General features: G+C 42.9%; 1 protein-coding gene across 3 annotated transcripts in view; it reads left to right on the top strand.

The window, feature by feature from the left end:
* SHTN1 (shootin 1) overlaps window positions 1–26215 on the top strand; it is a 73847-nt gene that overhangs the window by 22406 nt on the left and 25226 nt on the right. For all 3 annotated transcript variants that reach the window (XM_081005250.1, XM_081005251.1, XM_081005252.1), the window contains exons 5-10: window positions 13257–13425; window positions 14367–14464; window positions 15691–15772; window positions 17261–17355; window positions 22104–22250; window positions 25886–26039. In XM_081005250.1, the coding sequence (XP_080861376.1) occupies window positions 13257–13425; window positions 14367–14464; window positions 15691–15772; window positions 17261–17355; window positions 22104–22250; window positions 25886–26039 (745 nt within the window). The remainder of the gene's footprint in view (window positions 1–13256; window positions 13426–14366; window positions 14465–15690; window positions 15773–17260; window positions 17356–22103; window positions 22251–25885; window positions 26040–26215) is intronic.

Genomic DNA, 26215 nt, shown 5'->3' with positions numbered 1-26215 from the left:
CCCAGGAAGGGTGTGCCCAGCCCCTCCCAACCTGATACCCCAGTATATATGTGCAATCAGTTCCATACTTGTCAGTGCTGAAGGATGTGCCCTCAGACAGATTCAGTGCATGACAAAATTCCTACATGGAAAGCACTCCAATGTAGAATGTGGCCCGCAACTTAATGAAAAATAGTCATATTATGATTATAGATGCTTCTGTTTTGTCACATATACATATGCAGGGGAGTTGTCAGGGTCCAAATACGTGTGTGCAGTCATGATATGTGACAATCTTGAGTTTTATGTTATTTCTGATAAAAAAGAGCTTTATGAAACAGCCCTGAATTTGTTTGCTTGAGGCAGGAAGCAGGGAGAGGATGGGAAGTTGACTGTTTACTTTTGGACGTAATAAAGGATTTTTTGCTTTCTTTCTTTCAAGCAATGCAATATGTGTCTTAGTATTTTATTTGCTCAATATGTGCAGTCCGCTAAAGATAGATTTGCTTGACTGGGTTTTCAAGCTTTTAAAAAAACAAAGCAAAAAAAGGATAATTCATTGAATGTTTACTTTTTTATTCTGCCTCCCTTCACCACTACCTCCCACATACCATTTTATGCATCTGGGTTAACTGATAAACAAGTTTAGAAATGTCCTGAGTGTCTGCGACATGAAAGAATAATGAGCATTTCAGTGTGTGAATCAAATGGAAAAGTCAGCCAGAGTATTACATTTCAGGTGATTGTTTATGAAAGCAAACCGTGGAGCAAGCAAAAGGTGACCTGTACTGCTCTGTTGATTGCATCTAGGTTGATGAATTTACCAAGTATATAATTTTCTATATTCCATCTCATCAGAAGTGCATTATTATTATTACAGAGTGTTTTTATCTCTTCATGGATACACACACACACACACACACACACACACACGGTTGTGAATAACACATCTGAGCCACTTCATAATCAGAAAATGGATTGTGGCAATTTTGAGCCAAATTTCATTAGCAATGCTGGCTAGTCTGTGTGCATTTGTACACGCCCCTCCCCCCCGCAAAATCTCAAAGTACTTCTTCAGATGTAGCAGAAATCCCACCAGTAGGAAATCTTTTTTAATTCAGATTCATTAGCAATGTACTTTCTGGATATATTAACTTAATTGTTTGCATAATGATACTACATTAGGATTCATAATATAGTCAATCAACATATAACTAAGAAAATGAATTTATGACTGTAACTATCCTTTCTTTCCATTCTTTGCATGGAGTGACACACTCTGACAGCTAAGAGACTAGCACCTTCCTCTTTGGTTTGCTATGTCAAAGCTGACTCACTCTTCGACCAACCCTGGAAGGGTTTCTCACATTTTCTGTCTAGATCTTTAGGAGTGAAACACACTTAGAGAAACTAGCAGTGCAGGGTGACTGGGAAGATCTCCCTCTTTCAAACGTCTAGGTTGAGGATTTGTGATTGAGGACAAGAGTGGTGATCTCTTCTTACTATGTGGCGTCCCTTACCAGGAAAAGAAGATCTTGTGTCTTAGGGCTCATTCATGCTTCCACTTTCCCCTGTGCCTAGAAAGAATGGGTCCAAGTGGTTTTCTGCTTGTCCTCTGCTTTCCTCTGCTCTTTAGTGCTGAATCAGAGCAAATGTCAATCTGCAGAAAACCAGATTGACATTTCAGCAGTAAAGGGACTTCCGGGGGCGGCGCGAACGGCAATGGCGGTCCTCTTCTGAACGGGAGAGGAGGCTCCGCAGGCAACGGGTCGTCCGCTACGGCGAAGCGGAGACCCATTCTGGAAAACCCCAGGCGGCAAGAGCCTGGGGTCTTGAGGCTCGGTGGGCGCCTTGAGCGACCCTCCAAGCGCAAAAGGAACCCCGTAAGGGGCTCCGGAGCGCGGAGGGGGGTTGCGGCGCTGAGAGCTGCTTCACAGCCTGAGGAGCGAAGCCGCGCTGCTACTGTCGGTGAGCGCTGATCCCTTTTCCTGCTAAATTACGGATTCGGACGAAAAGCAACTAACTTGTGAGTAAAAGACTGAGTCACTTGAAATTAGAGACTTTAAAGGGAAAATCTAAATTGGCTTGAACTTGGCTGAAAGCGGAGAGACGTGGAAGCAGGAAGTCCGTCTTCCGCAGCCATTGAACTTGAAAAAAGCAATCAGCTGGAGGAGTGGAGGCTGAAAGAAAGAGATCCTAAGCTTTACAGATCTAAGCATCTATTGAACTTGCATCTTAAAGTAAAGACTTTAAGCTAAAGATTTGGGATTATTACTTGCACTTGACTTTCCTCCTTTTATTGGATTACAAATTAGAAGGTGAAACCCAGAGTCAGGAGCTGCCTGAGCACTAAGGGAGCTGTCAGTACTGCAGATTTGGATACTGTATATTGGAACTTGAAACAATCTGAGGGTATTGAGACCTTTTAAATTTGAAACACTCTTTTTGGAGATAAATAAGCACTGTCTGTAACAAAGTGACCATTTATAAACTCTGCTAAACATTTGTATTTGAAGGTTCTTGGACATTAAATTAGACTCTGAAAGACATTTTAAGCTCCCTCTAGAGGATTGGATTAAAACAGTGACTTTACATGCACATTTTACTTTCGATTCCCTTGTTGTCTGCTTGCTCTGGACCTTTCCATTCCCATGGGAATAACTCAGTGTGACCTTGACTGACAGATAACGTTGGAATGAGTGGCACAAGAAAAAGAGGGAGAGCTAAACAAACAACTTTAACAACTCTAACCTCAGCCTCACAGACACGTAGATCATCTGTACCTACTTTGCCCTCAGAAGTGGAGGGAGAGGGCGAAGCAGAGCAGTTACAATTGGAAGATATGGCCTCAGGAGTATCTGTTTCTGTTCTAGACAAAATTTTTGAAAAATTGGAAGCTTTGGACAAGAAAGTAGATGCGCAATCAGCAAAGATTGACAAAAATACAGAATGTCTAAATAAATTAACTACACAAGTGGTACAGAATGCACAAGCAATTGGACAGTTAACGGAGGCCTCAGCAGAAAATCGGAAATTGGCTGAGGACACCAGACAAAAATTAGAAAATTTAGAGCAAGAGGTAAGACCACTCACTAAACAAGTTGGGGAACATCAGATTTATCTCTCCATGATAGAACTGCGAAATCGTCAGAATAACTTGAGGATTAGATCATTACAAGAGGCAGAAGAAGGACATCTAACTGAGTTTTTGACCAAAGAATTCTCCAAGTTCTGGAATTTGGAAGAAAAGGACTTTAAAATCGTGTCAGCTTTCAGACTTGGAAGATTCATAAAGAAGGAGAGGCCCAGAGACTGTTTGATAACATTGAGATCAAAGGAGGAAAGGGATAAGATCTTGGGCCTACATTTCGTAAAATCACTGGAGGTTTTGGATAGAAGAATTGAAATCTATAAAGATATCCCAAGACTACTGCTGGATCTTAGAGCCGCCTATTCTGAACTTGCTAAACTACTAAGGAGCAACGCAATTCCATTCAGGTGGGAATTTCCCCAAGGAATATCTTTTACCTTTAGAGGGAGAAAGGTTAAAGTAAGAACACTGGAAGAGAGAGACAAATTCCTGTCTACATACGGAGAGGACCTTCAAAAAGGAATTGAACTACCTTCTGGGCCTGAGGCAACGCCAGTACCAACATCAGCACCTGTGGAACCTGAAGATCCTGAGAACAAGATACCACCCCTTGAAAAATAACCAGATAATTCAGGATGTCTCTGCAACTGTTGAGTTGGAATATTAATGGTTGTAACATTCCGGAAAAAAGGAAGAAAATATTTCATATATTAAAAAAAGAACAATTGGACATTATTTGTTTACAAGAAACACATGTGACGAGGCTCCACAGAAAAGTGTTAATAAATAAAAGATTGGGCCAGGAATTTGTATCGTCGGACAAAGTTAAGAAGAGAGGCGTGGTGATATATGCAAAAGAGAGCCTGTCACCTAAATTCCTATTTAAAGATGAACATGGAAGAATTTTGGCTATTGAGATACAATATCAAGGAGAGAAACTGCTGATATTAGGAATCTATGCACCTAATGAAGGGAAATCGGAATTTTACAAGAAGTTGCAGGAGACAATGCTGGACTATCTAGACTACAACAACATCATAATGATGGGAGATATGAATGGGGTCGTATCAACTAACATGGACAAGTCACAAAGTCAAAATGTTACAAAAGACGGCAGACTACCTAAAACCTTTTTTGAAATGACTGACAATATGGATTTGATTGACATTTGGAGGACAAAGAACCCACTAGGAAGAGAGGGAACATTCTTCTCTGAAGCCCAACTGACCTGGACAAGAATCGACCAAATATGGATTTCTAGAGGCCTGGCACCTAAGGTCAGAAAAGTGGAAATCTGCCCAAAGACCTGCTCCGACCATAATGCAGTAAAGATGGATATGACACTATTACCAACTGGATCCTTTAGATGGAAGATGAATGACAATTTGTTTAGAGATCAGGAAATTACCAAGAAGGCCCAAAAAGTTTTGAAGGACTACTTTGAGATAAACATGAATAATATGGTGGAAAAAAGAATAATCTGGGACGCAAGCAAAGCTGTAATGAGGGGATTCTTGATACAACAGAATGCAGTAAAGAAAAGAACACAAAATGAGAAAAAAGATAAGATCCTGGATAAAATAAAAGAATTAGAGAAGAAATTAAGAGTGAATCCGAAGTCACAGCCAACTCTGAGAGAAATTAAACTTTATCAAACACAATATTCTAAATTGATAAATCAGGAAATTGAATGGAAGGTTAAATTAATGAAACAAAAAACGTTTGAGTCGGCGAATAAATGTGGAAAACTGCTAGCCTGGCAGTTGAAGAGAAGACAAAGATTAAATACTGTTACAAACTTAGAGGTTGATGGAAAAAACATCCAGAATCCAGTGGATATCAGAAAGTGTTTCCAGAGATACTTCAAAAAATTATACACCCAAGGGCCGCAAGACGATGTTGAGATTAAACAATTTTTGGCAAAAAACGGACTATCTAAATTGTCACAAGAAAATAGGACAATCCTGAATTCTAAAATAACACGACAGGAGATCGAACAAGCCATCCAGAACATGCAACTTGGCAAATCTCCAGGACCAGATGGGCTGACCTCCAAGTACTATAAGACATTAAAAGACTATTTGATACAACCTTTGATGGAGGTCAGCAATGAAATTATGGAGGGGAAGAGGGCACCGGAGTCTTGGAAGGAAGCGTTCATCACATTAATACCAAAGTCGGAAGCTGAAAAGACACAACTTAAGAACTACCGTCCCATCTCTCTTTTAAATGTGGATTACAAAATATTTGCAGACATTTTGGCAAATAGATTTAAAAAAGTTTTAAATGAAGTAATTCATAAGGACCAGGCCGGCTTTCTCCCAGGTAGACATCTGTTTGCTAATACAAGGAACATTATTGACATTTTGGAACTTTTGCAAACAGATATAAATACAAAAGCAGTTTTAATTTTTATAGACGCGGAGAAGGCCTTTGACAATATCTCCTGGAAATTTATGATGGGAAATTTAAAAGAGATGGGAGTGGGACGGGGTTTTGAGAATGGGATTGAGGCGATATATTCAGAACAGAAAGCTAAACTGATAGTTAATAATGTGGTTACAGAAGAGTTTAAAATTGAAAAAGGGACACGACAAGGTTGCCCTATTTCCCCTTTGTTATTCATTTCGGTTCTGGAAGTGCTATTGAACATGATTAGAGGGGATCGGTTGGTGGAAGGAATTCAGGTCGGTCAGAAACAATATAAATTAAAAGCTTTCGCAGATGACCTGGTTTTGACCTTGCAGAAGCCAGAGCCCAGTACGAAAAGAGTATTACAACTGATTAATGACTTTGGTCGGGTGGCTGGATTTAAACTAAATAAACAGAAAACTAAGGTTTTGGGGAAAAATTTGACTGATACAGAGTCAGAACGGTTTCAGAATGAGACGGAACTTAATGTGGTTAAAAAAGTAAAATACCTAGGGGTAAACATAACAGTTAAAAATCTAAGTCTATTTAAGGACAATTATGAAAAATGCTGGACAGAAATTAAGAGAGACTTAGATAGTTGGTCAAAATTGAAACTTTCTTTGTTAGGCCGAATTGCTGTTATCAAGATGAATGTATTGCCAAGGATGTTGTTTTTATTTCAAACACTTCAGGTTTTGGACAAAACGGAGTGCTTCCAGAGGTGGCAGAGAGACATTTCTAAGTTTGTCTGGCAGGGCAAAAAGCCCAGAATTAAGTTTAAGATTTTAACCGATGCAAAACAAAGAGGGGGCTTTGCCCTGCCAGACTTAAAGTTGTATTATGAAGCCGCAGCGTTTTGCTGGCTAAAAGACTGGCTACTTCTTGAAGACACTGATGTGTTAGATTTGGAAGGGTTTAACAATGCCTTTGGATGGCATGCATATTTATGGTATGACAAGGTTAAAGCAAATAAGGCCTTTAAGAACCATATTGTCAGAAAATCATTGTTTAATGTCTGGACAAAATATAAAGACTTGCTGGAAAATAAAACACCAAGGTGGCTTTCACCTTTGGAAGCCAAGGCCCGAAAAAGACCCAATATGGAGGCTAAATGGCCAAAATATTGGGAAATACTAGAAAAGGATGGAGACAATTGGAAATTGCAGAGTTTGGAGAAAATGAAAGACAAAGTGCGAGATTGGTTACATTACGCTCAGATTAAAGAAGTTTTTAAAAATGATAAGAAACTAGGGTTCCAGGTGGAGAAATCGAAATTAGAAACAGAATTGCTAGAACCAAAGATTAAGGTACTTTCAAGGATGTATAACTTGCTGTTGAAATGGAATACACAAGACGAAACGGTTAAATCGGCTATGATAAGGTGGGCACAGGACATTGGGCACAATATCATGTTTGAGGACTGGGAGAGGTTGTGGAGTAATGGATTGAAATTTACTGCATGTAACGCTCTGAAAGAAAATGTAATGAAAATGATTTATAGATGGTATATGACCCCAGTCAAACTTGCCAAAATTTACCACCTGTCTGATAATAAGTGTTGGAAATGCAAAGAGTGCGAGGGAACGTTCTTCCACCTCTGGTGGACTTGCCCTAAAGTGAAGGCGTTCTGGGAAATGATTTATAATGAACTGAAAAAGGTATTTAAGTATACCTTCACTAAGAAACCAGAGGCTTTCCTTTTGGGTATTGTCGGTCAAGGGGTGGCAAAGAAGGACCAGACATTTTTTATGTATGCAACAACAGCAGCAAGGATACTTCTCGCAAAACATTGGAAAACTCAAGATCTACCCACACTGGAAGAATGGCAGATACAACTGATAGACTACATGGAACTGGCTGAAATGACCGGCAGAATCCGTGACCTGGGAGAAGAGAGGATTGAGGAGGACTGGAAGAAATTTAAGAACTATTTACAAAAGTATTGTAATTTGAGTGAATGCTAAATAAGATGCTAGATCAAAATAACTGAGCACCACTAAATTTAGAAGTTTTTAAGAAAATAAGTAAGACTGTGAAATTTAGCTCCTTCTGAGAATTATAAGATTATGAAATATAGAAGGGATATAAGAATTTAAATAAGATGATAAATTGCTGACCAAATGTTACAACGATGAAAGTGGGAGCGGGAGATGTGAGGAAGTCCAAAGAAAATGTGAAAATATGTTAAGATCAATGTTATATTGCTTATTATGTTTATTTTTATTGTAAAACCTAATAAATTGCTTTAAAAAAAAAAAAAAGACATTTCAGCAGTAAAGACAGCTAGCTTCCTGAGGGGAAAGCAGCAGGACAAGTGGAGTCTGGATGACTTTTTGCTATTATAAATGTTGGACAGGGGAGGTTATGAGAAAGCACAAGTGCCTTGTGTCCCCTTGGTGATTCTTGATATAATTCAAAATAAAAGTTGGATATCTCCCATGGTCAGATCTGCAAGCTGTCCTTGCATTGTGACCTTGTGCATCTCCCAATGGGGGTGGTTCCATTTTTTATCATACAGACAGAACAAACACAAGGAATGGGGAATGCCACCTGTTATGGATCATGTGGTCCATAACTTTGTAAGATAGATTCATTTTCTTTTAGTTGATTGCCTGTATAGCTTTACATTGCTTGGCTGCCTTGCTTTGATGGGTTTAAAAGAGATTTAGACAAATCCATGGAGGATAAGGCTGTCAGTGGCTACTGACCCTGATGGCCATGTTCTAGACCAGAGCTTTCCAAACTCTGTGTTGGCTGGAGTGTGTAGGTGTTTTGTACTAACACCCCTTCACTCCTCCCAGGGCTGGAAATAGGTTGGCTTAACCCCTGGTTTGCTAGTAAAACTAAATTACTGTGTCACGAAATGATATGTGTATAAAAAGTGTGTCAACAACAGGAAAAGTTTGGAAAGCTCTGTTCTAGACTGCTGGAGTTTGCTTCTGAATACCCTTTGCTTGTAGCAGCAGGAGGAAAAGTGCTGTTGTAATAATTTATTATTACGGTCAGAGACCAGTAAAGAGTGCTGTTGCACTCAGGTCCTGCTTGCAGGCTTTGCATGGGCATCTCGTTGGCCACTAAGAACGGGATGTAGTACTAGATGGGGCACTGGCCTGTTCCAGAAGGACTCTTCTTATGCTTGAATAGAGGATATAATTGTTGGAAAAATGCTCCTCTGAGCGTCTCCCGGTAGGCACGTCTCTGGAATGGCATGTCCCTTCATCTCCAGAGTGCCTCTCTGCGACACTTTTCATATGAAAAGTGCACACAAGTCTTGTAGCATCATACAGCAAGAAGAAAGAAACATCCGTAGATCTAAACTACATTTTATTTACATTCTATAAAGACAATCCATAATCACGTCTGTGTTCTCCAAGCTCTGGCAGAACAACTGTTGCATACTGCAAAAGTGAAACCACAGTTACAATAACACACTCAGACGGAAGAGATAAGACAGTCTTCCATTCCCACACTCTTCTCAGACATCTCATGTGACTTATACTAATCACACTAGCAGCATCGGCTGCATAAAATATCCTAACAATAATTGCACTTGTTCAGCTATCTATTTTATATATCCTCTACACTATACTACAGAGACAGGCAAGCTTTTTTCCCTGCCAAGGGCTGCATTCCCTTGTGGGACAGCAGTAAGGGACCACATACAGCAATGAGCGAAACATGGGTAGGGACTGAGCAAAAGGTGGGCTAGGCCACTCATCTATTATTATTATTATTATTATGCCACCTGACTGGGTTGCCCCAGCCACTCTGGGCAGTTTCCAGCAAAATATAAAAACTCAATAAAACATCAAACATTACATGTCAAACCGAGAAGGCCCTCTGCCTGGTTCCCTGTAACTTCACTACTCACAATGAGGGAACCACCACAAGGCCCTCAGAGCTGGACCTCAGTGTCTGGGCTTAAAGATGGGGGGTGGAGGCACTTCTTCAGGTATACAAGACTGAGGCTGTTTAGGGATTTAAAGGTCAGCACCAACATTTTTGTTTTCTGTCATCTCTTTTTCTCTCTTTCTGCAGCTCCTTTCTCTTTTTGCTGCCACTCTTTCCCTTGTCTCCCCATCACCTTCCAACCTGAATGAAACTGATTCACCCAGCCCTAGCTACAAAACCAGATCCAGCTATATACTGTGTTTCAAGAAACTGGAGGCTGCCAGTCTCTCCCCCACCCTAATCAGTCACTATTATGTGAGGACCTGTCCAAGAAATCAAAACTAATGTAACCCCTGCCTGCTACAGACAGAGATCATGCAAGTTTGGGAGAGTTTACCAATCAATTTGGGCAAGGCCATGCTTGCTGCTATAACACTGTCCATGTGTGTGGCAGAAATTGTGCCTACATTTCACAATTCAAGGGTTTCCAGTATCACATGGGGTACAGCTAGGAGCAGGGTACAGTGGTGCCCCGCAAGACGAACGCCTCGCGAGACGAAAAACTTGCAAAACGAAAGGTTTTTTCGTTTTCGAGTTGCCTCGCAAGACGAATTTCCCTATGGGCTTGCTTCGCAAAACGAAGCTTGCCCCGGGAACTGCGGGTCTTCTCTTTTGAAGCAAGGGGCGGCGGGGAGAAGCGATCTTCTCCCCGCAGCCCCAGGTCCGGGGACAGCGGGAAGCGCTTCCCGCTGCCCCCGGACCTCTTTTGAAGCAAGGGGCTGCGGGGAGATCGCTTCTCCCCATCGCCCCTTGCTTCAAAAGAGGTCCGGGGACAGCGGGCGCTTCCCGCTGTCCCCGGACCTCTTTTGAAGCAAGGGGCGGCGGGGAGAAGCGATCTTCTCCCCGCAGCCCCAGGTCCGGGGACAGCGGGAAGCGCTTCGCGCTGCCCCCGGACCTCTTTTGAAGCAAGGGGCTGCGGGGAGATCGCTTCTCCCCATCGCCCCTTGCTTCAAAAGAGGTCCGGGGACAGCGGGCGCTTCCCGCTGCCCCCGACCTCTTTTGAAGCAAGGGGCTGCGGGGAGATCGCTTCTCCCCATCGCCCCTTGCTTCAAAAGAGGTCCGGGGACAGCGGGCGCTTCCCGCTGTCCCCGGACCTCTTTTGAAGCAAGGGGCGGTGGGGAGAAGCGATCTTCTCCCCGCAGCCCCAGGTCCAGGGGCAGCGGGAAGCGCTTCCCGCTGCCCCCAACCTCTTTTGAAGCAAGGGGCTGCGGGGAGAAGCGATCTTCTCCCCGCAGCCCCAGGTCCGGGGGCAGCGGGAAGCGCTTCCCGCTGCCCCCGACCTCTTTTGAAGCAAGGGGCTGCGGGGAGATCGCTTCTCCCCATCGCCCCTTGCTTCAAAAGAGGTCCGGGGACAGCGGGCGCTTCCCGCTGTCCCCGGACCTCTTTTGAAGCAAGGGGCGGTGGGGAGAAGCGATCTTCTCCCCGCAGCCCCAGGTCCGGGGACAGCGGGAAGCGCTTCGCGCTGCCCCCGGACCTCTTTTGAAGCAAGGGGCTGCGGGGAGATCGCTTCTCCCCATCGCCCCTTGCTTCAAAAGAGGTCCGGGGACAGCGGGCGCTTCCCGCTGCCCCCGGACCTCTTTTGAAGCAAGGGGCGGCGGGGAGAAGCGATCTTCTCCCCGCAGCCCCAGGTCCGGGGGCAGCGGGAAGCGCTTCCCGCTGCCCCCGACCTCTTTTGAAGCAAGGGGCGGCGGGGAGAAGCGATCTTCTCCCCGCAGCCCCAGGTCCGGGGGCAGCGGGAAGCGCTTCCCGCTGCCCCCGGACCTCTTTTGAAGCAAGGGGCGGCGGGGAGATCGCTTCTCCCGGTGCTCCGAAGCGGGGCGGGGGGTGGGAACACCTTCCCCCACCGCCCTGCTTCGGAACGGTGCTCCGAAGCGGGGCGGGGGGGGGCGGGAACACCTTCTGAAGGCTGGCGGGGGGCAAAAGTCTCTGTCCCCCCTGCCTGCCTTCCCAGGGGCTTTTAAATCGCCCCGGATAGCGGAGAAGTCCTCCGCTGTCCCGGGGCGATTTTAAAATGCCGCCCGCCAGCATTTTAAGATTGCCCGGACAGCGGAGAAGTCCTCCGCTGTCCCGGGGTTTTTTAAAATGCTGGGGGTGGGAAGAAAAGCCCTTATCCCCCCCCAGCCTTCAGAAGAGGTCCGGGGACAGACTGTCCCCGGACCTGGTCTGAAGGCGGTTTCCCTAGGAACGCATTAATTGATTTTCAATGCATTCCTATGGGAAACCGTGCATCGCAAGACGAAAAACCCGCAAGACGAAGAGACTTGCGGAACGAATTAATTTCGTCTTGCGAGGCACCACTGTAGTTGCTATGTCTTCAGGAATGCATTGAAACTTTTCAGATTTTTCAGAAGTGGATGGGGAGGGACCTGTCCATCAGCCTGTTCTCTGCACCTGCACTGATTTTTATTATGCATGCTTTCTGCATTATTAGGTCTATGGCAGCCTCTTACACATCTTGTAATACAGAATAATTTAGGGGGTAAAGCTATGCAAGCCACTGAGCCCCCTCCACACCAAGTTGCAGGATTATGATACTTGTCTCTATCTTGCATAGATCATGGAGACTGCCTGCTATGATTTTAGCAGGTGTTTTCAGGGTTGCCCTAAGTGAACCATGTCCTCATTTGTAAGGCTTGGCCATGCTAGTATGTAGTATTTTAGTGCAGTGCATATTTCAGAATATGACAAAAGCATGGCATATTATAAGGGCTCCCAATGTGCAAATGAGTAGGATAATCTTGTCAATTTCTGCTCTTTTGGTTTTATTAAACATTGGAACTTGACTCCATATTTATAAAACCTCTTCCATTGCTGATCTGGAATAATCATGGCTGCTGTGAACACTTTCCTTCTGTTCATGAAAATGTACATTCAGGGGCAAAAACAGTAGAAATGAAAGGAATGGAGAGTGCTAAAATAAGCATAGTGATTGTCTAGCATAGTCTTTCTGTTCTCTCTCTTGTTCTGCTGACCTCCTTTCAAAATTGATTTTTCAGACTCTTTATGAAAACCTTTCTTTTTCTCCTAACCCCCACCCAACCTCCATTTCTGCAAAACTTTTCTTTGAAATTCAGAGAATCAGTGCAGCTTTCTGTGGTTTAAGTCAGGTAAGCCATTTAATCTTGAATCAAGATGCTTACTAGACAACCACACTTAAAAACAATGCAGAGGCAGGGCAGCCCTACCATTAGATATGATGGGGCAGTTGCCTCTGGTGGCAGGTGCTGTGAGGTGGGGAGAGCAGCATTATGAATGTAGAGGATAGAGAGGTGTGTTCCATGTGGCCTGCCTCTGCCCCTCTGATCTTACCTGCTGGGTGGAGGACATTGTCCATTCCCCAAAATGGCCCACTCCAGAGTTTAAGTAAAGCTAGGTAGCACCTAGAGCAGGGCTGGGCAACCTTTGGCCCTCCACACATTGCTGAACTACAAATTCCTGACCATGGCCACGATAGGTGGGATTGATGGGAGGTGGAGTGCAACAACATCTGGTGGGCACCAGGTTCCCCAGCCCTGACCTAGAGGTTCACTTCCTCTGGAGTAACTCTTTCTGTTGGACAAAGGGAACTGCTGGATACAACCCATTGCTCTGCTTCTGAAGTCTGAACATCCCACTCTACTCCAGCCACCAGAAGCTGTTTTTTCTTTCTTTCTGAAACGCTTGCTTGACACACTCCTCAGTCCCATCTCAGCGAGTGTTTCAGATTCGTATCATTTATGCTTGGTGGCCTTGGGATGACGGACATGTTCTATTTCACTTAAGAAAGGAAAGAGAAAGGGCTTTTTTGTTTTAAGCAACAGAGTATGTTCTTGGAATTTTGTAGCTGAACAAAGAAAACAAGACTCTGAAAAGAATCAGCATGTTGTACATGGCAAAACTGGGGCCGGATATAATCACTGAAGAAATAAACATTGATGATGAAGAATCGTCCACAGATACGGAAGGTAGTCCAGGGGCATGTGACTCGGTGCTTTGCCAGCAGATGATAAAAGGTGGGTGCTTCTGAATTAGGGTGGGGTGCCTTTTCAAAAAGTGAGCATGAATCAAGTTGAGTTGTACTGTAATGAGTAAATGTTTGTCTAGTTGTATAAGAGATTTTAGATGCATAATGGGCTTCCAGTAGGATTTGAAACCAACAAATAGGGCCCGGACAGAGATGAAATTTTCATCATTCATGGGCTCTTACTTTGGACTGGGTCCAAAGCTGGCTTTTACTGAGTTAGCCACTGATCCATTTATTATTATTATTATTTCAAGAATTTTGTGTTTTTATAGTGTAAACCACCCTGTGATCTTTGGATGAAGGGCTGTATAATAATATATAATAATAATCGGGCAGCAGCTTTTTGGGTTTTCAACAGGAATCTTTTGCAGCCATACCTGAACATGCCAGGGATTGAACCTATGACCTTTTGCCTTCAAAGCATGGGCTTTACTACCGAGAACTGCAGCCCTTTCTAAGGGATGCCTGGTCTCTAGGGCAGGCTGAGAGATTCATGGTGCACTGCAGAACTGAACTCAAAACAGTTGAGAGCCTGCTGCATCAGGCCAATGGCCAATTAGTTTAGCATCCTCTTCTCAGAGGCCAGCCAGATGCCTGTGGAAACCCTGCAAGCAGGATCCGGGCACAAGAGCACTCTCCCCTCCTGTTTTTCCCAGCAACTGGTATTCAGAAGCATTACAGCCTCTGAATTTCTGGCTTTTCAGACTATGATGTGTCTGCAATGAAAATCAAACTAAGACAAAGGACCAGACAAGGCAAACTTGTAATGGTATCTGCATGTAAGGCACCTGCCTTCTTAATAATTTAAGAACCTATTGATGACCGATTCTTCAGCTTTTCCTGCCGGTGTCTGTCTTTGTGTGCTTATTGTGTGTGTTTTTGTCTCAAATGAAAAACGAACTCTTCCCACCACCGCTCTTGAAAATGTAGATCTGCGGGATCAAATTATATCTCTTCAGGAGGAAAAGAAGGCCTTAGCCATTGAGCTGGAAAACCTGAGGAGCAAATTAGAAGAAGAAATTGTGGATGTAAGTATTGTGTCAGGAAAGCAGAGAGTTGGTGAATGTGACGTTGACTTTTTGTGCCTAGTTTTTGGTTTATGACTGTCCACTGTTAATTGGATAATACCTAATCCCGCAGGTTCATCAGGATTGTTAACTGCTTCTTCATTTTTAAGGGTGGGTGGCTTTCCGTTGTCCGCTTCCCCTCTGAAATATCTATTTTCCTTTCGACGAATCATTATCTGTTGGATCCTAGAAAAAGGAATGTGGTAAACAATAATTTGTATCAGCATCTGAGTGTTTGTGCACTCAGATGGATTGCCCCTGATATTACAAACTAACCAGACTCCAGTGCAGTCCCATACGAGGGCTGAACACTGGGGCTTTTATGGTAGTTTGGGAGGGTTAACCTCTCCCAACCAACTTTTTGTCAGGTCCAGTGTCAGGATTTTGGAGCTTTGTATCACAACCATCAGCTGGCCTCAAAATCCGTAAGAGGAGATGAAGGCAGAAAGTATGACTCAAAAGCACTCTTAACTTCACCAAAGTGGAGATCAGCAACCCCCTCATTGCTGTTTGATGCTATTGTATTACCCTGTACAAATCTGCAGCCAGAGAGAGACTTAGCTGTGTGTCTATTAGCCTCCTGCCCCCTCCATCTCCCACAAGCGATCTTGCTAGCTAAGATTCTACATCCTTGTATACAAGGGCTTTAAAATCTTGCTGTGTATGAAGTACTTATTGCTACTTCTCAGCTCTCGGTTATTATTCAGTAAAGCATTTTAAGGTATTCCAGCTGTTTCTGTGCAGCTTTGGTTGGTATGCTGAGCAAACATATTAAAAAGTAAATTCCTTTGAAACCAAGGCATGTGTCAGAGTAACTTAAGATTTCTCGGTTAGCTAGAAAAATTATGAGCAAAGACTTCTTACAGGCACATCAGCAAGAGCAGAAAAGAACATGGAAGAACTCTGTACAGGCCAATACCTAAATGAAATACCAGTGTTAGCATATTGGTTGAGTTACAGCCAAGTCTCATACCATGTAAATCATTAAGTGTTTTTGTTTTCCTGATGATCTCTGTTATGTTTTATGCTCAGTCAGTAGAGCATGAGACTCTTAATCTCAGGGTTGTGGGTTCAAGCTCCACGTTAGGCAAAAGATTTCCTGTATTGTAGGGGGTTGAGTTAGATGACCCCTGTGGTGCCTCCCAACATTTCAGTTCTATGATTCTATGTCTTCCCCTACTACGCAGGCAAATAAAGTCAAAGAAGAAAATGCAGTCTTGGCAGCCGAAGTTCAGAAGCAGCAGAAGGTGTTGGAAAAATGTAACCGAAGTACGTACCTTTGCTTCATAGTCATCTTCTCCTCCAGTTTGCTTTCTCAGCACTGCCATTTGGAGAGCCTTGTTACTGCAGTTGTTCTCCTATATAGATGCAGCAAGGCCCAAGTCAGAAAACATATCATCTAATTTTGTGTACTCTTTTTAAAAAATCTTCTTGGTTTTATTTGAATATTATTTATAATTGTTGTATATTCTTTTTATGTACACTGCTTAGGATTTTTAAAAATTTAATTAGTTTATAAATTATTGTAAGTAAATAAAATAAAAGCCAGAATCAGGGGAGCAAGGCTGATCCAACAGACTCTTCTTACGTTCTTACCTATAGAACAGGTTTCTCCATTACTAAACATTATCAATACATAGCTCCCAGCCCCACAAGTTGATTGCAAAACACTGGTTCATGAAATTGGGACCAAGCCTGCTGGCTAAAATTACCCAGAATGTGCACAGATATTGTGCAGGCTCTTTCGTATTGTTCTGCCCACACAGCTCAACCGGGACTTGAAAGTAGTAACAATCAACTCTTCAAAATCTCTTAATGACTGCTCACAAGCCCTGATTTTGCAGCATACTTCAGCTCTAAGAGTCAGTTTTCAGAATAATGGCATAGAATTTCAAAATCTATATACTCAGTAAATCCACTGTGTGCCTGGAAGCACTCCCTCGCCAGAGCCAAAACAGTCAAAGCACCATGAAAAAGCCCTTTGCAATATGAATTAGAAACTGCCAAGAGGCAACCAATTTTCAACTTGCATTTCATAAGGAAAGCTGCGACAGTGAGGAAGATTTAAAAGAGATTTGCTGGGCACCGCCAGAATTTTGTACCTGATCTGCACTGCCAGAATATTGCAAACCAAGAATCAGGCCTAGTTGCAAAACTCAGTCCTAATGACCTGCAGTGGGTCAAAGCTGGAACTGGTTAGGACACCCTCTCCTTATTGTCTCACTGCCTTTTTGCCCCTCCCCATCTACCTTCCAATAAGCAGCAGTGATGCTACCAATCAGGTGAGCGAGGCCAGCCCACAATGCTGTTTTAGATTTTGTTTAGATTGGGCTTAGATTGTGTATATCTGGCTTCGGTGAAAGGCAGATTATAAATACTTCTAATAAATAACAACAAATCTTTGTTCTGGGAAAAACGCAATACATGTTTCCTTCCCCCCAGCGAAGCTATTTGCACAGAAGCCAGTCTTCCACCCCACTGCACTACAGTTCTGGGATTATTTATCCACTAATGCAGTATTGCAGCTAAAGCTTTTATGGTGGCATGCAACCATAAATCTTGTGTAATCTTGTTTCATGGCCTGATACAACATGTCATTTTGAAGTTTATATATTTGATGCACTTTGTATGTGAATTGCAATGGCTTGCAGCTGATGGTCACTTTTATTTTGCTTCCTAATTTGTTGTTCATCTTTGTGTGTTGTTATGTGTTGTGGTGTGTTTGGATTTGTTTTGTCTTTTTTGTGCTTTAAATAGTGTCTGTACTGGCAGTAGAAGAATATGAAGAGCTGCAAGTAAACTTTGAATTGGAGAAAGATCTGCGACAGAGAGCAGAATCCTTTGCACAGGAGGTATGTAAGCCAACAGAATCTACAGATCAAATCAGGTTTTGAAACATGGATTTTTAAAAATGACCTAAGTAAGGAATGAAGGTTATATATGCCACAGACATTAAATATGTGCAGCACACAAACAGTCTAGAATAAGGTGGGGGAGGGATGTATTCATAAGTAAACAAAAGCCAAGACACAATGGTCAGTTGGGGGAATGTTTGTTGTTATTATTTGTCCTTTGCAATAATGGTCAATATTTTACAGAATATATTTTTTTAATGTAAGAATACAACATTAAAATCAGTTAAGACCATTTGTATGTATGTGTCCAGTCAATCTGTCAAGGTTCATATATATGCCACAACTGTAGTATTTGTAGATTGTATGTCTACACAATTGTATATTTTAGCTTGATACAGGTTTTCTGAAGTAAAGGGCCATTTACTCCATAGCGGCTTCTGTTTATTTATAAATAAATACTGTCTTCTTTCCACTCTGCAGAAGGGTGTACATTTATCATGCTCGTTTTAAGAGTGTCTAGTCCCAGAATCGGACTAGAGTGCATCTGTGGCCTTGACCATATTTCTGTGACACTTTGGTGTCCTTTTGTGTAGTGCATGCTTTTGGGTATGCACAGGGGCTTGCAGGAAACAAATTATTGTGTTAAATTGGAGGCCAGTTATGAAGTTTGCCATGTGGCTTATCTATCAGCATTGAATGTGGCTTATCTGTAACGCTGGGGCTTCATGTGGTATATACTATATGCTCTCTGGGTTGTGGGTTGGGGTCCTAATCTGTAAAATGCACTCAGCTTTTGCTTCAGGGTGGGGCCATAACTCTGTGGTAGAGCACATGGCTTATATGCAGCAGGTCTCAGGTTTGATTCTGCATGTGGGGTTGGCAAAAACCCCGGGGAGGTTCTTAAACGAGCAATGCAAAGAAATAGAGGAAAGATCAGCTACTTGTTTTAAACAAGAAAAACTTGCAAAAGCACCACGCTTTCATTTTGAAAACATGAGTATCTTGGTTCAGTAGGCATAGCTTGATTTTCAGAAGCACTGAACTTCCGCATCACAAAATAGATTTTGGTGAAATGTAATCATCATGTGCAAGAAATAGCTCAGGGCTTCAGAATACAGCCATATGCTTATGACGTGTTGGATTTCACATTTCATTGCCTTGGGAAATTGGCGTTAGACAACAAGTTCAGGAAAATTTTTGTTTCATTTTGTTTCATTCAAGTTAGCGTCTTGCTAGTATTTGGAAGCTTGTCTCTTATAAATTTAATGCAGGCAAGCAGATGCTACAAAATGTACTGAATTCTTTCATAAAAAGTCTCTCTTGTCCATTGCAATGCTAACTTTAGAAACCCACCAGTCTCACATTCAAATGAAGTTGAACTTGTTCAAGTCGGGATAGAGGTGCTCATCTTACCACACCTGTTGCAAAATCACTTGCTAATGTTGAATTGAATGACACTATCAGATTAAATTTAAAGCACAGATATTATCCCATAAAGGTATGGAGGTGCGCTTGAGAATATGTGGGTGATATCTGGCAGCAGCGGAGCTAGCCGATCGGGTGCCTGGGGCGGGGCCAGCTGCCCGTGGGGCCTCCAAGGCGTCTGCCTTCCTCCTCCCACTCAGCCGCCCTACAACTGAGGGGGAGGCAGCAGGCGGACCGTTTGGGGCAGTGTGGAGCCTGTGGGCGCCCACGCCACCGCATCACTCCCAGGAGAGATGCGTGGCTTAAGCGTGCTGCAGGCTCCGTGGTGATTGCCACCCGGCATTTTGTCACCCCCCTCAATGATGACACCTGGGGCAGACCACCCCTCCTGCACCCCCTTCTCCTCTGCCCTTGATATATGGTGCAGCCTGACACTGAGGGTGTATGTGGGTTGGGAGCTAGGAAAGTTCCATTGACCTGCCTATCATTTTGCTCAATTTGACTGCCTATGTGTAAGTAATAAAGGTTCCATACACAATTTAATATGTGCATAATACAGTTATTTTTAAAGTGCAATGCCTTTACTTATCTTGGTTACTTAGGATGCCCTTGTCATTGTGCAACACTTGGCAGACATTGTATTTAAAATCCAGTATTGAACATTTGCATACAAAAGGTCAAATGCTGTTATCTGCTTCTTCCACCCCCCTCAACAGTAGAGGAAAACGCTTATAATTTCCGACAGCCATGACCTCCTTGTATAAGAATGTTGCTCCTCTCATGAGATTGCATGCTATTGATTCAGAGATATCAATGGGCTTTTTTAGTGACGAGCTCCACAATAACTCTCATTTAGATGCATTAATGGCCTTTGGGTTATTTTGTAATAACTCTTCCATTAATATGTGACGTGTCTCTAAATGGGTTGAAAAACCTGCACTTATGAAAAGATTCTTATGTATAGCCTAGTTCGCAAAGGATGGGAGCAAGGGGATTTGCTATGTGACTATAATTAATGTAACACCCCATAGCTTCAGTTGTCATATACAGGAATTGGGTGAGGTCAGGGGACAAATACATTAGCCTTAGAATCTGAAACCTGTCACCTGCAGAGTATAATGGAAGATTCAGCTTATTGGAGGGAGAGTGCCAAGGAATTCCATTGTAAAGGAATCTAATATTTGTCATACTATGGAGCCAATCATATGGCAAGATCTGCTGGGTTGAGAAGCTTAGAATGCAGATGATCTCCTGCTTAATCAGCTGATTTTAGTCTCAGCTGTCATTAAGTCCCCATTTGTGACTCAGCCGAAAATACATCGGTGTAACTTGCTCATTCTGGCTTAGCCAGATAAGCCACAGCTGCCTGACTTGAAACCATTGTAAGTTCTAAAAAAGGGGTGTTCTTGGGGGCGGGACCAGAAAAGAGGAACTTAGGCTGCATCCTAAGCCTATTCAGCTTGGTCACATGACCTGGTGACCTGGCATACAACACTGTTCTTTCTGTGTTTATTTCTTTCACTACATTTTCCACATGAACTCGTTGCAGTGTAGGTCCTTGTCTTTGGAACTGTGATCAGCACTATCCATCATGACAGTGTTGAAACACCTGTTAGGTTGAAGGGCGTAAGCCAATAAATGCCAAAATCTACCACTCGGCCATATTTTACCTCATTTGCAAACAGGTGATTGACAAAGTTAAGAGCAGAGAGCACTGGTCATATTTCAGTAGATTTGGAAATATAGTCAGATCAAGTGGTGCATGGGCTATTTATAAAAACAAGCAAGTGTCCAGATATCTGATTTCGTTTCCGTTTTTGTTTAATGACGTGTTAATAAGTCATATAAGGGATAGTAAGAATCTATCAGCCACCATGCTGTGGTTATTTACTGTGCTGGTAAACAAACAGCATGGAATTTGGACAAGAAATAATGTGGCATTCTGTTTCTAATACAGCAATCCTAAAACACATTTTCTGCTTTTCCTGCACTACAAATGAATTTCTTAGTCATTTTTAAATAATTACTTTACTTTTTCTTTCCATAAACAGAAGATCCTACCTTGTGCCGAAATAGGCAATATTGTCTTTCATATAGATTTTTTTAAAAAATCCCTCACCTTCTGATACCAGGCTTAGTCTTACATCTGTTGTTCATTAAGAAGGAGTCTTAATGAAGTAGGAAAGCAACTTCAGCATAAGGAACGAAAGGAAATTGTTATGGATTTTGTTATGAGTGCTCAAATAGAGAGACACCATCTTTTAAATATAAAAGATTAATTTGAAAAAATATTTCAGTGCAGCACATGTCCCAACTACCGTAGATTCCGGTGTATTAGGTGACTGGGCTTATAAAATGACCCCCCAACTTTTGCTGTTAAATTATAGAGTTTGGCCACCCGCCAAGCACTGCCAGGGGCAGAGTGCGCACCACTCCGCTGCCTCTGCCGTCGCAACAGCAGCAGCAGCCCGAGGTGAGGCGTTTGGTGGGCTCCCTCCCGGCTCCCTCCCTCCCTCCGGGAATACGGCGGTCCCCATGGTGGCAGGGCAGCCGAGCCCTGGCCAAAGCTGCGCACCACCTCGCCACGGGAAGGGGAGGCTGCCACAGTTGTTGCTTCTTCGGGAGGTGGCCAGGGATGGAGGTGGGGGGCGGCTCTTACCATCCTTCTGCCCGTCGCCATTCCAAGTCAGCCGCCGCCACCTGCCACAACCATACCCAGCGTATAAGATGACCCCTGACTTTGGAGAAGATTTTCCGGGGTTCAAAAGTCGTCTATTACACCGGAATCTACAGTAATCTGAACTTCATTTATCTATACCTGATCACCCAAACATCCTTAACATATTCCCGTGCAGACCAGTGGGTGGCTTGCCCTGCCGCTCCAGGTGCCGGAGCAGCTAGCTACGTCCCTGACTTCTCTGTCCCCAGAAACAAGCCATTCGAAACTATAAAAAAAAATGGGGCAGTGTTTGGGGGTGGGTGGGGGACAGATCTGAAATTAGACAGTTCCATAAAGATTCCTAAGAGGAATAGGAAGCTTCTTTTCCAGCTTTTCCACCATTGTAAAATAATGCCTTTTTCCTTTGGAGCGAATCTAATAGAAGACTAGGCAGACTTTAGGGTACAGTCCAGTCATTTGCTCTTAGCATTGACCTGCTGAGATCCTGAACGTTTCCTAGATAGAGGAGGTGGCAAGATTCTGGTGTGTGCTTGTAGATTTTCCTGATGCCTGCTCCATCTGGATGCTAGATAACCAATTACCCGGGTTTGAATAAATGCTGGGCAAATGATCTAATTTGCAATTTGGTCATGTTTGGTAGATGTTTATTGAACAAAAAACACTGAAGCGGCAAAGTCAGCTTCTCCTGCAAAATGCTGGCCCCGACGAACAGCTTTTGAAAGCTCTGGATGAAAATGCCAAGCTGAATCAAATACTGGAGGAAGAGAGGCTGCAACACCAGCAAAAGGTAAGTACTGTACTTTTCAGAGACTGTGGTGTGGCTTTGTTTCTGACACCTGTCTTCCCAAACTGAAGAATATATAGTAAGCAGAAGTAGCTCACTGAGTGGGACAGAGCTTTGGGCCACTGTTGCTTAATGGGAGGGAGAAGGGGAGAGGTGAGGCAATGGGGAGGTCAGTGCAGTGCAAACACACCAACTAAGCCAGGCATCCCCAAACTCAGCCCTCCAGATGTTTTTGGGACTACAACTCCCATCATCCCTAGCTAACAGGACCAGTGGTCAGGGATGATGGGAACTGTAGTCCCAAATCATCTGGCGGGCCGAGTTTGGGGATGCCTGAACTAAGCCAATCTAGCACCCCTGCTAGTGTGTTTGCACTATGGTTCCCTTTCCCCAACTCCTGTTTCTTCCTCCCAGTAAGCAACAGTGACCCACCTGCCAGGAAGCTAGGGTAGTGGCTCTAACCCGCCTTGCAAGCCACTTCTGTTTGTAAGTTATCAAGTTGGTTTAATTTAGTTTAGGTTGTCCTGTTGACATATCACTTCACACATCCAGAGGGGTCCTGAAGCAATTTACAATAATAAAATTTCAAATGCATTAAAAAGCCAGTAAAACATTACAAATATGAAACACTAAAAGTGGTCGTCCAACTAAAAAGTTGTCTAAACCAGCGTGAAATATCCATCCCCTTCTGCACCAAGACATTGTTAGTGAGATTCTGGACTGCACAATGAAGCTTTAACAGTGTTAACAGCATCACAAATAATTGGGGGGAGGTTCTGACCATCCAAAGTGGGTGCTGAAGGGGCTAAGCCAGAGGGGCAACGCAGTCAGCCGTTCTGGGGCTGGAAGACCGCGACTGTGATTCCTGTGATGCAGGGGGTTGGACTAAATGACGTTTGGGTCCCTTCCAAATCTACAGTTCTGTGATTCTTTGGCTTAAGGAGAATGCCTGGGTCTCCAGAGAGGAGCTTGTACAGTGGTACCTCGGGTTAAGTACTTAATTCGTTCCGGAGGTCCGTACTTAACCTGAAACTGTTCTTAACCTGAAGCACCACTTTAACTAATGGGGCCTCCTGCTGCTGCCGCGCCGCCAGAGCACGATTTCTGTTCTCAACCTGAAGCAAAGTTCTTAACCTGAAGCACTATTTCTGGGTTATTGGAGTCTGTAACCTGAAGCGTATGTAACCTGAGGTACCACTGTAATTGTTTTGTAAACTCCCTGGTCCCCCCCCCCTTTTTTTTTTTGCTGCTGCTGCAGCAAACTAAGGACCCATCCACACTACCATTTGTACTGTAATTTCAAGTCATGGGTCCAAGTGCTTTTATTTGTCCCATTGCTTTCCCCAGGGAAATCCATTTTTCCCTGCTGATTCAGAACAATCCACAAAAAGCTCAGCTGACGTTTGTTCCGATTTAGCAGTAAACAGCGGGTTCTCCCAAGGAAAGTGGCTGCTAAAAAGAAGAATGTATTGGACCTATGACTTGAAATCATGGGACAAGTATGGACGGACCATAAGTCAAATATTTTTCTTAGTATGTACTCCAAATCCAGAGTCATAGTTAAGCTCTCTCCAGACGAATCAGGTGCTGTAAGTAAGAGCAAATTTTGATGCAGGTTGGCACAGCGCAGTAGTAAAAAGAACTGGGCCATGAGCTCTTCTCCAGAAGCCCCACATGCTCAGACAGTTGTCTAAGGCAGAGATTGGCTTAGCACAACAAGTAAAGCAGGCCACTGAGACACCACACTGTGGCCTTTAAAAGGAGGAGGGAGCTTCTGGGTGTCTCTTCAAATAAACAGGAAGTGTGTTCCCTTGTCTTTTAAGTCCTGAAGAAAGAAAGCAGGCTAACAAGCTACATATGCAAAGTAGGTGATACACACATGAACAAATGGCACCGGAAGTATTTGGAATATTCTGGAGATGAATTATTTGGATTTCTATTGGTTTGAATTTGGTGGAGATTTTAGCAATCTACAGTACTGGAAGCAATTATTGTTTGGACAATAGTTAAAATTGAAGCCATGTTATTTTCCCCAATTTTTAGGAATAGTAAAAAGAAAGCAGTGATTGCTTCAAAAGCATAATGCACACATGTTTGTGTATTTATACATTGGGAGTAATTCCCAGATTCTGGGAAAGGATTGTTTTCCAAATTTGTTCAAATTGTGTACAGGGGCAGAGAGGTCTTTATTTTACTGTGTCTCAGCCCTTCAACTTGACTATTCTATAATTCACCTATTGCAAACAGCAGGGGTTAAAGAAAGAGTGTTCAAATAATAACATTTAACAAAGGCAACCGTTTAATAACTTACATTAGTGTTTTATTTCTTGAGATAAAAAAAAAACATGTAAGAAGGTGTACTCTCCCCTCTTTTAAATCCTCTTTAAAACATTTAGGCACTCCAGAATTGAAGTGTTTTGTAAAATAATAATTGACAAAACAACATTCTAGTTGAATACAAACCAAATTATGAGATCTTCATGGCTCTCCAAGGGGGAGATTTTTGTCCTGTTCTTCATATATTTTGATTAAATGCTTGTGCCAACATTGGGCTAGATGAATGGATTTTCTGATTTTAAGCAACTGTCAGGCATCTCAGGAAATTAACCATGCTGCAGGTATAAAATCTGGCTTGTGAAATGTGTAGTCCATGGTTTTCAGTAGTAGTTAGAGTGGAGTGGAGTATACAATAGTTAAGACTGTAGCTTCAAAACAGAGTAATATCCAACTAAGTCATACTAAGAGCAGACCTGCTAAAATCAATGAACTTGAGTTTCTCAAGTCCAGGCATCCCCAAACTCAGCCCTCCAGATGTTTTGGGACTAGGGATGATGGGAGTTGTAGTTCCAAAACATCTGGAGGGCTGAGTTTGGGGGTACCTGCTTAAGTCTATTGAGTTCCATGTGTCTACTCCATGATTAATGATTACTCTAAGCCTGGAGCTGGTGTGAAATGGAAGAAAAAAATGTCAGTTCTCTTCCTCTGTTGATCTGCCCTCGGAAGACTTAGGATGCAGTCATGGATCCCACTCTCCCCTGACCACTCTGAGGATTGCATTATAAAATTGCATTATAAAACTTGGAAATTCTGGAGTAGAACAGATTTTTAAAAACAAACAAACAAACAACCCAATACATCCATAAATGCTACAAATGCTTCCTCATTTCGAGCATGTTTTTTAAACCTTGAACTATTAAGCACTGGGTTTGAATAACAACATTTAGAGTATGGTGGTACCTCAGAAGTCGAATGGAATCCGTTCCGGAAGTCTGTTCAACTTCCAGAATATTCAGAAACCAAAGCACAGCTTCTGATTGGCTGCAGGAAGCTCCTGCAGCCAATCGGAAGCCTCGTCAGACGTTCACGTTCCAAAGAACGTTAGCAAAACGGAACATTCACTTCCAGGTTTGTGGCGTTCAGGAGCCAAAACGTCTGAATACCAAGGCATTCGGGTTCCAAGGTTCGGCTGTATTCCTGTTGAATATTGTCAGGATCCCAGTTTTTCTACTGCCAGATAATTTTTTGTGTTCTGGGGAATTATTAGCTTGACTTGGTTGGGTGTGCTTCTTTGTTAAGTTGGTGGGTGGGACAAAACAAGATCTTGATTTTCATTGCAATTTTGTATTTGTCCATAACAGGTTGAAGAACTGGAGGAACAATTAGCTAACGAAGTCTTGAATAAGGAAATCAAATCCCTTAAACAGCAGCTAGAACTTTTAGAAGAAGATAAAAAGGAATTAGAGGAAAAATACCAGATTGCTGAAGAAAAAGTTAAAAACCTAAAGCATTCAGGTAAAATATTGAATAAATTTGATACGGTATTCAATCTTAGTATGATGGCTGTAAAACAGATAGAATTAAATGTGAACTCCAGTTAAGACATAACCATGTGGTTTCATGATAATCAGTGCTCGGAATTTCCAAGCTTTATTCGTGACTAGAACTTCATAATGTTTTGTAATGTATGT

Source organism: Podarcis pityusensis (genome assembly GCF_964106645.2).
Source record: "Podarcis pityusensis genome assembly, chromosome: 5".
NCBI lineage: Eukaryota > Metazoa > Chordata > Lepidosauria > Squamata > Lacertidae > Podarcis > Podarcis pityusensis.
The sequence above is the reverse complement of the archived record's forward strand: the minus strand, read 5'-3'. Positions and strand labels throughout refer to the sequence as shown.